Source organism: Vigna unguiculata, chromosome 10 (genome assembly GCF_037176805.1).
Source record: "Vigna unguiculata cultivar grain cowpea cultivar isolate G323 ecotype 2 chromosome 10, ASM3717680v1, whole genome shotgun sequence".
NCBI lineage: Eukaryota > Viridiplantae > Streptophyta > Magnoliopsida > Fabales > Fabaceae > Vigna > Vigna unguiculata.
Genome location: NC_140801.1, coordinates 32,264,609 through 32,278,456, shown reverse-complemented (window position 1 = coordinate 32,278,456; position 13,848 = coordinate 32,264,609). Strand labels below are relative to the sequence as shown.

At 34.1% G+C, this 13,848-nt stretch overlaps 1 protein-coding gene across 3 annotated transcripts; it reads left to right on the top strand.

Annotated features, from left to right (window-relative positions):
- Positions 1-7,106: 7,106 nt before the first annotated feature.
- Positions 7,107-11,283, top strand: LOC146882400 (uncharacterized). Of its 3 annotated transcripts, XR_014985320.1 has the most exons (4): positions 7,107-7,138; positions 7,287-7,324; positions 7,851-7,944; positions 11,061-11,283. XR_014985320.1 is itself a non-coding variant. In XM_085667998.1 (3 exons), the coding sequence occupies exon 3, from the start codon at positions 8,747-8,749 to the stop codon at positions 9,779-9,781; it is 1,035 nt and encodes a 344-aa protein (XP_085524124.1). In that variant the 5' UTR covers positions 7,148-7,324; positions 7,851-7,944; positions 8,483-8,746; the 3' UTR covers positions 9,782-9,796. The 3 variants fall into 3 exon arrangements, 1 of the variants encoding a protein (XP_085524124.1); XR_014985319.1 differs by lacking the exon at positions 7,107-7,138 and having other exon boundaries at positions 7,148-7,324; XM_085667998.1 differs by lacking the exons at positions 7,107-7,138; positions 11,061-11,283 and adding an exon at positions 8,483-9,796 and having other exon boundaries at positions 7,148-7,324.
- The last annotated feature ends 2,565 nt before the right edge of the window (positions 11,284-13,848 follow it).

Below are 13,848 nucleotides of genomic sequence, written 5' to 3'. Positions count from 1 at the left end.
CCCATGGCCAACGATGGAAGAAAGAGGACTAGCAAGGGTATCCCAATCGTCCCTAATATCCCTCGCAGACCTCCCAGCGAGACAGACTTTGGTTTCCAAACTATTGTTGATGAAAAATTGGTAACTAAACTTCGTAGCGCACAACCCAGACAGGGGGACTTTGGTTCCGAAACTATTGTTGATGAAAAACTGGCATCTAAAGACCGTAGCGGACAACCCAGACGGAGAGACTTTGGTTTCCAAACTATTGTTGATGAAAAATTGGCATCTAAAGGCCGTAGCGGACAACCCAGACGAAGAGACTTTGGTTCCAAAACTATTGTTGATGAAAAACTGGCATCTAAAGGCCGTAGCGGACAACCCAGATGGAGAGACTTTGGTTCCGAAACCATTGACAATAAAAAACTGGAACCTGAAATGAAGAAAACGCAAGTGAAGGAGAGCATTGGTTCATGGGCACTCCAACAATTAATCACTTTTGTAGTTTTCTTGTTTTGGATGACTATGATTCTTAATAGCTTGAAGGTTCGATTTCAAGGGCGGACTCCCCCAGAAGACCCTCTTTGATAAAAAAACTCAAAACCTCTCTTAGAAAGAGTAGTGAAACGAGACAGAAAAGGTAGATTTCATCTTCCGTGGACTCTCTTTTATATTCGCTCATTATAAGTCACAAAAATTATTTGTTTCAGACTACGATTCTCCTTTGTAATTTCCAATAAATTTCAACCGTGTTCAGAAGATAAATAGCGTATGTTTGCATTTATAAGAGCACAAAATATGTTTTATAATCTTATTTTCCAATGCAATAATAATAATAATAATAATAATAATAATAATAATAATAATAATAATAATATGTTATCCATGGCAATTCGCTCCCTACTGGGTTGGTTTTTGTTAGCATAGGCTTATGTTTTATGTTCATTTATTTATGGTTTATATATAACACTCATCTTATAACATTTTATACACACTTAATAATATACAATCCCCTTCTTCATGTATTTGTTTGTTGTTTTCTACATCGTATCAGAGCCCCAAACAATCAAGGATTGATAAAGGATTCTTGTAATAGTTTCTTTTTCTTAAACCCTAAATCCTTATTTTCGCAAATTTTATGATTGAGAAGGGATTCTTGCAATAGGTTCCTTTTTCCTAATTCGCAAGCCCTAGGCCATAAACCCTAAGCCCTAAGTCCTAAGCCTCTTTCGAAATTTTTTAGGTTTCACCCGATATCACACTTTTAAGGTATTTGCAATCCTCTAATATTGGGTCTGTCTTATGTTTTGATCGTTGCTTCCATTGTGTGGTTCACATTTATGTTTTGCATTCGATTTGTTATGGCAACTTGTAAATGTAACATCCCTAAGGAATATTACTAATTTAAATAAATAAAGAAAGAAAAGAAAAATAAAACGTCACGATATTATTATTCCCAACGGGAAAATTTAAAATAATTAAACATCGCGCCACAATTATTAAAATCGTAGTATTTAAAACTTTACAATTCCCAAAAATCCAAACATAAATGATAACATAAATAAACTCCTAGCTTAATCACAGCTAGCCCTCACTCCGTCGCCTGAGCGTCCTCAGCATCACCTGTATCAACATCTGCTCCCGTGTAACAAATCACACGATCATCGTCATACACAAACAAAAAGGGTGAGCTGAGAAAATAAAAATAACATATATATAATATGCAACATAAGTTATACACCCATCTTATTCAATCTACTTAGTTCTTGGCTAAGACCTTAACCCCAAGGCTTTATAGCCTTCAAATCACACAAATGGTTAGCCTTGGACTCGGGAATATGATGCTCACATGAACCTGCCCGCTCGTGGTCCTGCCTCTACGAACCTCCCCGCTCGTAGTCCTGCTCTACAGACTTGCCCGCCCGTAGTCCAACACATGTGATCCACCAGCCCCGTACCTCCCCGCACGTGGCATCTCTCAAGCATGAGCATGGAACATACAAACCTACCTCGCTCGTATCCCCACGCGAGAGTAACTGGATATAAACCTCCCCGCTCATATCATCACATGTTAACCACCATCCATGAACCTACCCGCTCATGGCACAACATCTCCCGCTCCAAGTATAGCATTATCGCTTAAAAGCAACGTGCACACAAGTCATAATCTGCAGCACCATCGTCGGGCGCAGCCCTAAGTGCCACCAGGCGCAATCAGTGCTAACCGCCTAGCGGTTCAAGCCACACCGCCAGGCGCCAGGTCCACGAACAGCAAGTCCACTGCTTCGCTTCTGCCTGGCGGTTCCCACTCCACCGCCAGGCGCCCATTGTTGTAGAACCCTCCCTGGAGCTCTTCTCGCCTGGCGCACACGTTCCAACCGCCAGGCGCTGTATCAGCAATGCACCAGTTGCTGTTTTTCACACCTCAATCAGGTTGTCTCTCACTCTCATAACCCCTCCAAGGTAATAAAACACTCTCCATCATCCCAATCTGATTTCTTGAACCCTTGGCACCCTACAAGTGAAACCATTACCTATAATTTTTCCATTCTCAATTTCACAACAAAAATCTAAGATTTACCAAGTTCTTCAATCATTACCCAATGATCCAACCTAACTCAGAATAAGGCCATTACACAATACCTTATAGCACATTATCAACCTAGATCGCATTACAACAGTAATACACTTTCTACTCCTTTAGCGTTCCATCCATGCTACACAATTCATATCTCATACCTTATCTCATGACGACACACTATCTCATGTCCCAATTATACACCATCAAATAACACTACACATTCCAAACCTGAATCTCTGAATTTGAATCATTATTCTCCCTATCTTGAATTTTACTTTCCTTTAACCACGCCATATTATGCTCATACATTCACACTTATTCCAATTCACACAATTCAACACCATAATTATATTGTTCCTCACAGTTTCATCAATAATTTTCTAGTACCACTCACTCACCTAGATCCCTTTCTTCATTTTCCATTACCTAAACTCATAAAACAGCACCTGTGCCTTGCCATCGCCTGGCAGCAAGCCTAGCGATGCCAAGCGGTACACTAGAATCAGCCTAAACCTATGCTTCTCCATACCTGCGAGTATGTCAGCCCATAACCAGTATCCATTCCTAATGCTAAACACACCAAAATGCGATAATTCATAATATAAGAGACTAACTTCCTGTGCTTAATTCAATTCATAAGATGTTTCTTGATCTTTTCCGCTCCTGAATCAATCAAATTCTCGTTTCCCTTCACCCTTGCCCATATGATCATAGTTTATCATGCACAAGTGGTCTAAAACTCTGCCATACCCAAAATTCGAGTCAGTTTTATATCAACAGGACATCCAATAGGGTATACGCGTATTGATTCCAGGAATCACATTACTTTTACACTAAAACAACATCAAAACAAGCCAAAAACCGCGAGCACTGTCGCGCCGCTTGGCGGATATTCATCCCTACCAGGTGGTTTAAGCCAACAGAAACCAAAACCATGCACAAATTGATGAACCGCTTGGCAGCACATGCATGCCCGCCAGGCGGTTTCTGGGCAGAAACCCAGAAAACGCGAAAACAACACAATTTGGAACGGGGTTCATGCAATAGGGTTTATCCAATTAAACAGTATATCGTATAGGATTGAAAATGTGCAAAAGTAGCTCCCCTAACCTGGGTTCCTTGCTAAAACACGAATTTGATGTGTGTATCCTTCAACCAAAACCCTTATAGCCTTTGGTTTCGCTTTGATAGTGTTGATTTCAGCCTCACCTTTCCTTCACTAAGTACCACTCCTCTGAAACCCTTGCCTAGCCTTCACACGAACAGTAGCACTCCCTTTCCCCCTCCAATTGCCTTCTCTCTCTCACTCACTACCTTAATTAAGTGTAATTAACACTAAAACGAATTTTAAATAAAAAAAATAGTTTAATTGTTATTCAACCCTCATAATTGGAATGTTTTTCTGCCTTCTAAGCTACCTCTCTTGGCTGCTAGGGTTCCTAAACCCTTCCATATCCACGCTAAGGAAAAAATTCGCAAAAAGAGAGTAAATTTGTTCTTAGCAAGGTTTGAACCCATAACTCATCAATTAGTAATTCAAGTGCACAACCAATTCAACCAATTCACAATTGTGATAATTCCTAAATTTTTTAGGATTCCATTATCACATCTCACATTCAAATATAAGTCCTTTCACACAATCAAAGTAATTTCAACCATTTGAGCTAGTACTTTTCCACGTCATAGCTCTCTGCATTAAATGCCTTAAAGGCTTCTATTACCCGCATTTATTAAATAATTATTTAATTAAGTATTTAATTTTCTCGAGTCTTACAATAAAGATGATTCTCTTCAGTCTATTAGTGTACAATTAGATGGTAATTTTCTTTGTGGAAAGTTTGTGTGGTGTTATACTTTAGGTGTTAAAACAAAACCGATTGACACCAAAGTTGGTGATTATGCTACTGCTTTAGAGGCATGGGAAGTTGATAACTCTAAATTATCACTTGGGTCAATAATTCCTTCATACACTCTATTGAAGCTCAATTGGCAATTGAAGCTCTATTGAATCACATATCTCAATTGTATACATAGTCTAATTTTGCCAAACACTATCAACTTAAGACAAATATTTGTGCATTGAAGCAAAATGACATGAGCAATCAAGACTTTTATTCTGTCATGATAACCTTATGGGATTGGATTTCTAAAAGTCTTCAATTTCTTGTAGGGAACACTACACCATTTTTTGCCTTAGGCAACAATGAACTTGCCAACACATAAAAAAGTGTTGCTTAAATATATTAAAGACAACAATTTTATTGAGGTGGTTTAAAAATTAACAAAGACCACACCTTTTTATAGATGTGGTTTAAAAATTACCAAAGACCAAATTTCATAAAATATTGACTATTTATACCATACTTTTTAAAATGTTGTCTTTAAGATATGTGATAAAAAAAATGTGGCCTTAAATTTACAAATAACCTTACAAAAAAAATCTTAAATCTTTTTACACATAATATTTATCTTTGCTAAATAGTCCAATACAGTAAATATATCATAATTTTTTTCTCATGGAAAATGATATTTGATTTTTACTTTAAGTTTTTACTAATGTAATAATGTAAATATTTTACTACTTTAAAATTATGTAAAACGTAAACATGTTTTTTTTTTTCGCGTTAATAATAATGTATAGAAATTTTATGTTTAGGACAATATTAAAATTTTTCAATCTCGTTCTCTTCTCACAGTACATTTCTTCACATTTTGTGACTCCTTTTATCAACACCGCGCGCATCTTCTTCTGATGTTTCAGCATCTTCTTCTGATGTTTCAGCGTCTTCACATTTTGCACCGCGTCTTCGCTCCCTTTATCAACACCGCGTTCTTTGTTGCTACTCCCTTTTCCCTCCGGTATGTTCAACCTTTCTCTGAATTTCTTAAAACCTCTGTTTCCTCTGCGAAAGTTAAGATCCTTCAATTTTTGTTGTGATTCAGATCTGTTCGTCACTGATTTCAGACTAACACTCGCTGGTCTGATGATTCCCTGAGTTTTTCCGGCTATAGGTACGTGTTTACCAAATTTCTAGGGTTTTGACATTTTTAATTTCGTTTCCATTCAAGTGTAGATTGTAAATCATATCTTTAACTTCATCCCCTAATTTTTTTTTTCCTTTTTTGTGTGTGATTTTACCCTTATATGTTATCAAAGTTTTCATGTTTAGCGAATATGTACGAGTTAAGAGGATTTTAAATGTCAGCAGTGTTCACTGATGGTTTTTGTGAATAGGAAATTATTAGTAGGATATTATTTTAGAGCACCATGTATTGCTGTAATAGTTTAAGAAGCTTTAAGAAAGTAGTTGAGAAGGAAATGAGAAAAACTGAAATGGAACTGGAGAATGATAGTGGTGGGGCTTATGTATAGTCAATGAATTTGGGTAAATAATGATGAATGGCAATAGTAAAAGAAATTTAAGGTATCAGCGAGATCTCCAATTATGTTTTGTCTTCACAAATATGTGACCAAATAACCACTTGACTTGATGGTGAATAGACAAAATTATTGAATGCAGACAGTAAGTTGTTTGATAATGACAGGGCTAAAATATTTATCACGAAACCGCACTCTAGCTGTTATCTTTTGCTCAAAGAAACAAACATTTTTTCAACTTTGATCCTTCTTTTCATTGTTCTGCACCATCTTGTACTGGCTAACTTTTTCACAAGGATTTGACTTCAGGGTACATGATGACTCTCCTGAAACTTCATTTAAAACTCCTTTCTTTGAGCTACCGATTCACACAAATATAAAAAAGGAAGCCAAAATTTTCAACAAAAATGTTAATTTTATCAATAATATCTTTCAATGGGGAATAAGAAATCATCAGTTTGTCCTTTTTAAATGTGGAAGTTATCAGAAGTAATGTAAGATATCAAAACTGAAAAAATATTGCAGCATCTTCTCCACTCAACCAAGTATAACTATATAGAAAACAGCTTAATCACTGATTTCATTGGAGCCATAGAAAACATGTCCATTAATGCGATGGATGTTTTGTCCTTTATTTTTGGTGGAAATGATGGTGATGGATCATTTATTTTGAATGTCAGTGTTTATATCTTAACAGTGGAGAACTGTAGAAAATCTATCATATCTATATATATAAAAGATTATAGTAATACATTTGTTTGGATGAAAACAGTTAGATGGACATGGCCAATTTTGAAGTGTCAATGTTGTTATCTAAACAGTGGGAACCCATTACAAATTCATGCTTATCTCTCTCTCACTCTTCCTATCTCTTTCTCTATATATATGTATACGTTTTGACAAACACTTTGTTTGAAAGACTCTATTTGCATGTATATATAACAGATAGTAACTTTCATAAATTAATATGGGTAACTTAATATAATGTAAGACTAGCTTGATTGTACCAAGGGAATCTTGTGTGAAGATTTTGGTATATATTATAAATAAAATGTGTGTTAATATGTATGAATAATGTAACTAGTAACATATTATCTACTAATTTGGGTTGTTAGATTTTTCTATGTTTCTATTATTGTTACTTAAATAAAAATGTATAACAAATGCGAGGTTTATTGAGATAAACTTTACTTAAAGAGGTATGTTATTCAAAAGATTAAAAGTGCTCAAAATGAATAAAATAATGTATTCTTATTTTTGTATTAATTACTTTTTTTATTATATGTAGAAATGATATCTGTAAATTGTTTTTCTTTAATGATTTCTCTTTTTATTTTTTACACACAGCACCATTTTCATCCCACCATCCTTCGTCCTATCCTATGGTAAGTTTTTTACTATATGTTTCTATTATTATTTTATTTAAATAAAAATGTGCAATAAATGATGAAATTTATGCCGATAAGAGACTTAAGAATTTGATGATGATAACAAGAATTCAATATAACTAAACAATTGATTCTTACATATGCAACATGAATTTAATCTACTATAAATTGTACCTCTTACCTATAAAATGAACCTAAATTTTCACTATTACATGCAAAATGAATTACAGATTCAGTCTAATCTAACTAACTTAATATAAAAAATAAAGTAAAAATGCTAAAAACAAAAAATCCTTATGAACATATATATATATATATATATATATATATATATATATATATATATATATATATTATAAATATTTATTCTTGCTTTTCTTTCTCAATGTCTGTTCTAATGAGATGTTAAGTTCCTCAACCATGGTAGGTTTTGATTGAACAACTTCAAGATTTGTCAAAGTGGTGACAGTTTCTTTTGGCAAAAAGCATTATGATTCTTTATGATTCTTTATCTCAATTGCAGCTTGTATTCAAGATGTTGCATTATGTTTGGCTTGTCTCCATTTCACAGTAAAGTTCCTTAAATTGTATCCAAGATAATTCTTCTTTAGCTACAGGTGATGTTCTCATTCCTCCAATATTTGAATGCATACATAACATAGCTTAACTTGTCTTTGTTGATTAAAGACTGTCAATTAAATTGTTCTTATATATATATATATATATATATATATATATATATATATATATATATATATATATATATATATATATATATATATATATCAAGAAAAGTCGCACCTTAGAAGTGATTAAATTGAATCTTACTAATAAAACTTTTTTCTTTAAAAAAAATTACGTGTATAAATATATTTCCTTGAGTCTTATTATCTCTTGGATAAGAAAAGGAACCAAAACTTTGTTTTAGTTTATGCTTTTCCAATTTAGTTTTTTTTTTTTTTGCAGTTTTAGTGAATGTTTATGGGCTAGAAACGTTTTTGCTTAATTTTGTTTTAAGTCATAAGTGAACCATTGTTTAACTTTATTTTATAGATTATTTGCCACTTAATAAAACTATAATTTTAATTCGTGTAATACTATTTTCAATTATTAATTGCTTAATGAAACTATAATTTCTTATGTATTACATTAAAGGTGATGGATAAGGAGTGGACGAAATTTCCAAGGATTAGTAATGAGTATATAAAGGGTGTTGAATCATTTCTTGATTTTGCTTACACAAGAGGAAGACCTCAAGGACATGAGATTTTATGCCCATGTGCTAAATGTAAAAATTGTATTTGGGCTAGACGACATGTGATCTACGAACATCTAATTATCACATGATTTCTTGAAGGGTATGATCTTTGGGTCCATCATGGAGAAGAAATACCTTCGCCCACTAGTAAAGATGAAGACATGATAGATAATGAAGACTCACACGATGATATTAATGCCTTATTTTATGATACATTTAGAAATGTGGTAGAAGAAAAAGAAGGCAAAGAGGGTCCTCACGATGAAGCTAAAAAGTTCTACCAATTGATTAATGATGCAAATCAAGAACTCTACCTTGGATGTGAAAGCTTCTCCACTTTATCTTTTATCATTCGGCTATATTTATTAAAGTGTCTTCATGGTTGGAGCAATTCTTCATTCACTGACCTCTTACAACTACTAAAAGAGGCCATGCCTAACTTGAATATTCCTGAATCTTTCAACAAAACGAAGAGCATGATTACTGATTTAGGTCTTTATTATAAAAAGATTCATGCATGTCCAAAAGATTGCATGTTATTTTGGAAAGACAATGAGAATTTAGATGTTTGTAGTATCTGTAAATCTTCACGATGGAAAGAATTTCCTGAAGCCAATTCTGAGGTTGAGGGCCCAAAATATCAGCATAAAGTTCTTGCCAAAGTATTGCGGCACTTTCCATTGATTCCTAGACTTCAAAGACTGTTTATGTGTTCGAAGACTGCTGAGTTAATGAGGTGGCATGAAGAAGAACGAGTAAAGGATGGAAAAATGAGACATCCTGCTGATGGTGAAGCTTGGAAGAGCTTTGATGGCCTTCATGAAAATTTTTCTGTTGACTCGCGTAATGTAAGACTTGGTCTGGCTAGTGATGGCTTTAATCCATTTAGAACCATGAGCATATCTCATAGCACATGGCCTGTCATGATGGTTGTGTACAACCTTCCGCCTTGGTTGTCCATGAAACCTGAATATACAATGTTATCGTTGTTGATTCCTGGACCACAATCAATAGGAAATGATATTGATGTGTACCTTCAACCTCTGATCCAGGAGCTGAAAGAGTTATGGGAGTTGGGAGTACAAACCTATGATGCTTCAAAAAATGAGACATTTCAAATGCATGCAGCTCTTCTATGGACAATTAGTGACTACCCTGGGTATGCTATGTTAATATTCTTGATCATAAATATCTGAAGTTTTATTCTATTAAGGGCTTCATTAATTGGCGAGAGATACTCCAATGCATAGTGCATTTTATGAATCACACCATGTCATTCAACTTTGGCAAATTCCAAATCTTCAAAAATAAGGTCATCAATTGTCATCATCTCAATTGACTAACACAGTCCTCCTCTTCTGTTTGATCTTAGGATGATTTATTAATTACAACACAACAACACAAACCATGATTATAGTTTTATACTTGAATAGGAAAAATGGTTTTGGAATCACCAATGGAAAAAATGATAGAAGTCTTTACGTGAAATTTAGTTTGTTGCGAGCACACATGATTGTTCTTAAATGTTAACAGAAATTATGTGTTAGGTAACTTGGTCGGTAAAGGATAATCCAAGAGAAGTATTATAAAAGTGAGGTAAAGCACATAAAATCCTATGTCAACTCCAAAGATTGAAACCAAAAAACTCTATTACCACTTAATTTGTTATATTAAGTATGAGAAAGCATGCATTGTCATTTATAATGAGACTTTGAGAACTTTGTTATATTACTTGTTACAATGAGATTCTCATTAGTTGAAGGCTTAATTTTCAATTCATATAGAGTGTTGGGAAAAAGGATGGAGAAGAAGTCAGTAGAGTTGAAATGTTTATAAAAACTCGCCAAGGTCATCCTTGTAGGAAAGGAAAAGTAGTGGACAAAGAAACATTGGATACTATTGTAAGTTTATTTTAATTTATGATATATGTTTGAGTAGTTCATTTTTTTAATCATGAACTTTGATGTATATACATATACATATGTTTCAGTCTAAGCTTGAAGGATTTATGCAAAACTCATCAACTGAAAATGTGGAAAAAACTTTTGAATCAATGTTTGGAAAAGAAAAGCATGGTCGGGTCCGTTGTTATGGAAGGACTGTGACCCCATCATTATTTAAAAGAAATCAAGAAATTGCTGCAATTAAAAAAGGATATGATATGAAAATAGATGGGATGACAAAAAGGATTGAAGGTTTAGAAACAATGATGACACTCATACTTAAGCAACAAAACCCTGATTTGAATGAGGATGATATATAACATATGATGTCATTAGCTTTTGGGAAAGAAAATAGTGCCATTGCTCCACGTTCATCTACTTCCACTCATGTTCCTTGTTTTGACCAGGTATAACAGCATGCTAACAATTTGCATTCAATGTTATAATTTGGGTACTTTGTGTTTATCTTATTTCATTTACATATTAGATCATATTTTAAAAAGCTTGATCAACTTTTGTTTATTTGTTTTAGGTTGATCAAGAACCTCAAGAAAATACCGCAGAGCAAATGGAAGAATGATTGATTGAAGAACCTCTAGATTTTACATAGCAAATGTTATAATTCTTTTGTTATCTTTTAACTCTTTTAGTTTTAATACTTACAACACTTTTAGTTTTAGCATACATTGGACTACACATATGTTACTTTTAACTCTTAGTTTTAATGCTTATGAACTCTTATCCGTTATTACGTATATTACATATTTTGTAAAATTATTATTATGTTACATAAATCATTAACACAAAATAATATAAGAATTGCTTAAATGAATAATTATAATTTCACTTTGTTGTCTAAAAACAATAAGCAACATTTAAAATGTATTGTCTATACACAACAAGCCACATTAGAAAAGTGTTCTCTAAAGGATAGATAAGAGGTATGATATTTACATATGACAACATTTAAAAACATGTTGTCTAAACATGAAGCAACATTTTAAATGTGTTGTCTAAAAACAATAAGCAACATTTAAAATGTGTTGCCTATAAACAACAAACAACATTCAAAATGTGTTGTCTAAAAAGAATAGTCAACATTTAAAATGTGTGGCCTATTCTAACACTATAAGGCAACAGTTTTGTAAATTGTGTGGCCTTTAGTACAAAAATTGTTGCCTATAACCTAAGCCCACAACCATATCCTCCACACCTACAAAATTGTTGCCTAAGTGTTGCCTAAAGTTTAGGCCACACTTTTTTAACTTTAGCCAACACTTTTTACCAATTGCTTAAAGTGAAAAATGGTGTAGTGGAATCACAATGTTTAGTTCAATTTCTTATGGCCTGACGTAGTAATTTTGAAAGTTTATGTGGTTCAACTTTGCATCATAACCCTATGCTTTTTATTGATTATGTTGTTAACGAATTATTAGCAAAGGAAATTAGACTTGCTTCCCAGCCGCATGCTAACATAGCCTTGCAATCTCAAGGTACATCATCACCATATATCTTTTAACAAATGGATCATTGACTCAAGTGCCAGTAATCATGTCACATCATTATCACCTAAATTATCCCTGACTTGTGTCTCAAGGGTCCAAGAATTGAAAGGCTTGGTTTCTAAGCTTGTCCAAGAGACTCACCTACCTTTCTTGGGAGCATCTCTATATCACTTTCACCTCATTTTCTCTTTAGAAATTCTTAAAGTCTTGTGAAAATTGTTGGATATAAGTATTTCTAGTAAATTTGTTTTGAAAGATGTTTAGATATCCTCATAGTTTGTATTTAGATAAGCATAGTGAGAATGAGTTGTATCAAGAATTTAACAGTGAAATTCCCTTATTTGGTGATGATATAGGTGTATTTATCATACATAGCCTAAGACTATAATGCAGTTATGACTATTTAACTCGCGTTTAGGCCTCAATTATCAGGAAACTGAAGCATATAATGGTGTGGAGGCATTTTTGCAATTCCTACCAACTTTTCTGCCTCAGTTCCCTCAATAACCAAAGCAGAATCTACTTTTTTGCCTCGGTTATAGTAGACCCGCTGCCATAAAGCCTTTTAGGCTTCGATTTCCCTAACCTGATGCAAAAAATTAACTAGGAGAGTGACATTTGGTCTCGGTTATAATTGAATCGAGGCCAAAAATTACTATTTTACCTCGGTTAAAATTCAATCGAGGCCCAAAAATCACTATTTTATCTCGGTTAAAAATTGAACCAAGGCTAAAAGATTCGTTAAGGTTCAAAAATCGCAAATCACATTTTTCTTCTTCTTCCTTGCATTCACGTTCTCTCTCTCAACCACCCACCTTCGTTGCCACTGTTGCGCTCCGACCACTCGCGACTACTCGATGTTTGGCTCATTTGTGTTCTGACTTGGCGAAGTGCGATTTGGGGCTCGCGAAGTGGGCGTGATTTTGTTGTGTTGCAGGTGCGTGGCAGCATGGTGTTGTGCGTGGATGGAGATTTGTCATTGACGGTGGCGAGACGTGTAGGTGGCGGCAACGTGAAGAAACTTGTTGTTGCAACGAAGGTGGTTTCGTGATTTAGGGGAGGAGACGCGATTTATGGTTTGTGATTTGTTGTAGATGGTTGATTTTTGCTTGCATTTATGTGTGTGGTGTTCACATTTTTGTGTATGAAGAACATGGAGGTTCCATGGTGGTGGAACGATTCACGAATTGCTCTTACGATGAAGGAGAAGATTGTGGTGGCTGTGGATCTTTGGTTGTGAGTTTTGGACATGGCGATAAGAGAATTCATTAGCATAGGAAAATCATTCATCCACAATAAAAGTGATTTCTCTCGTTAGGTATATGAGTTTAAGGAGAAACTAGAGTGGCTCTTGAGGAAGAAAAGATGTATTTAAGATATAAGAGCAATGAGATAGGAAAACAAAAGAGAAAAACAAAGGAGGGAAGAAGAAAAGCTTGGAAAGCTTAGAGAAAAACAAAGGAGGAAAAAAGAATTGAAAAGGTTTGAGAAAAACAAAGGTGGAAAGAAGAAGAGTGTGAAATATTTAAAGCCTTTGAAAGGAAAATGGAAGAATTAGTTGAAAAGGAGGAATATAGAAGAAAGAGGAAAGAAGATAAGAGAAAAGAGCAAGAGAAAAAAGAGAAATTGAGAAAGAAATAAGAGAATAAGAAAAGACAGAGAGAAGAAAACTTGAAGAACAAGAGTTATTAAATCTTGAAGAAGAAAGGGTTGAAAGAAAGGAAAGAGAAAAGAGAGAAATAAAGGAGAGTGAAAGAAAAATTAAGGAAGAGAGAGGCATGAAACTTAAGGAACCATTATTTCCCATTCCTTCTC

Bases quoted from the DNA above. Each gene is read 5' to 3' on its own strand.
- LOC146882400 (XM_085667998.1), top strand. From the start codon at position 8,747: ATGATAGATAATGAAGACTCACACGATGATATTAATGCCTTATTTTAT.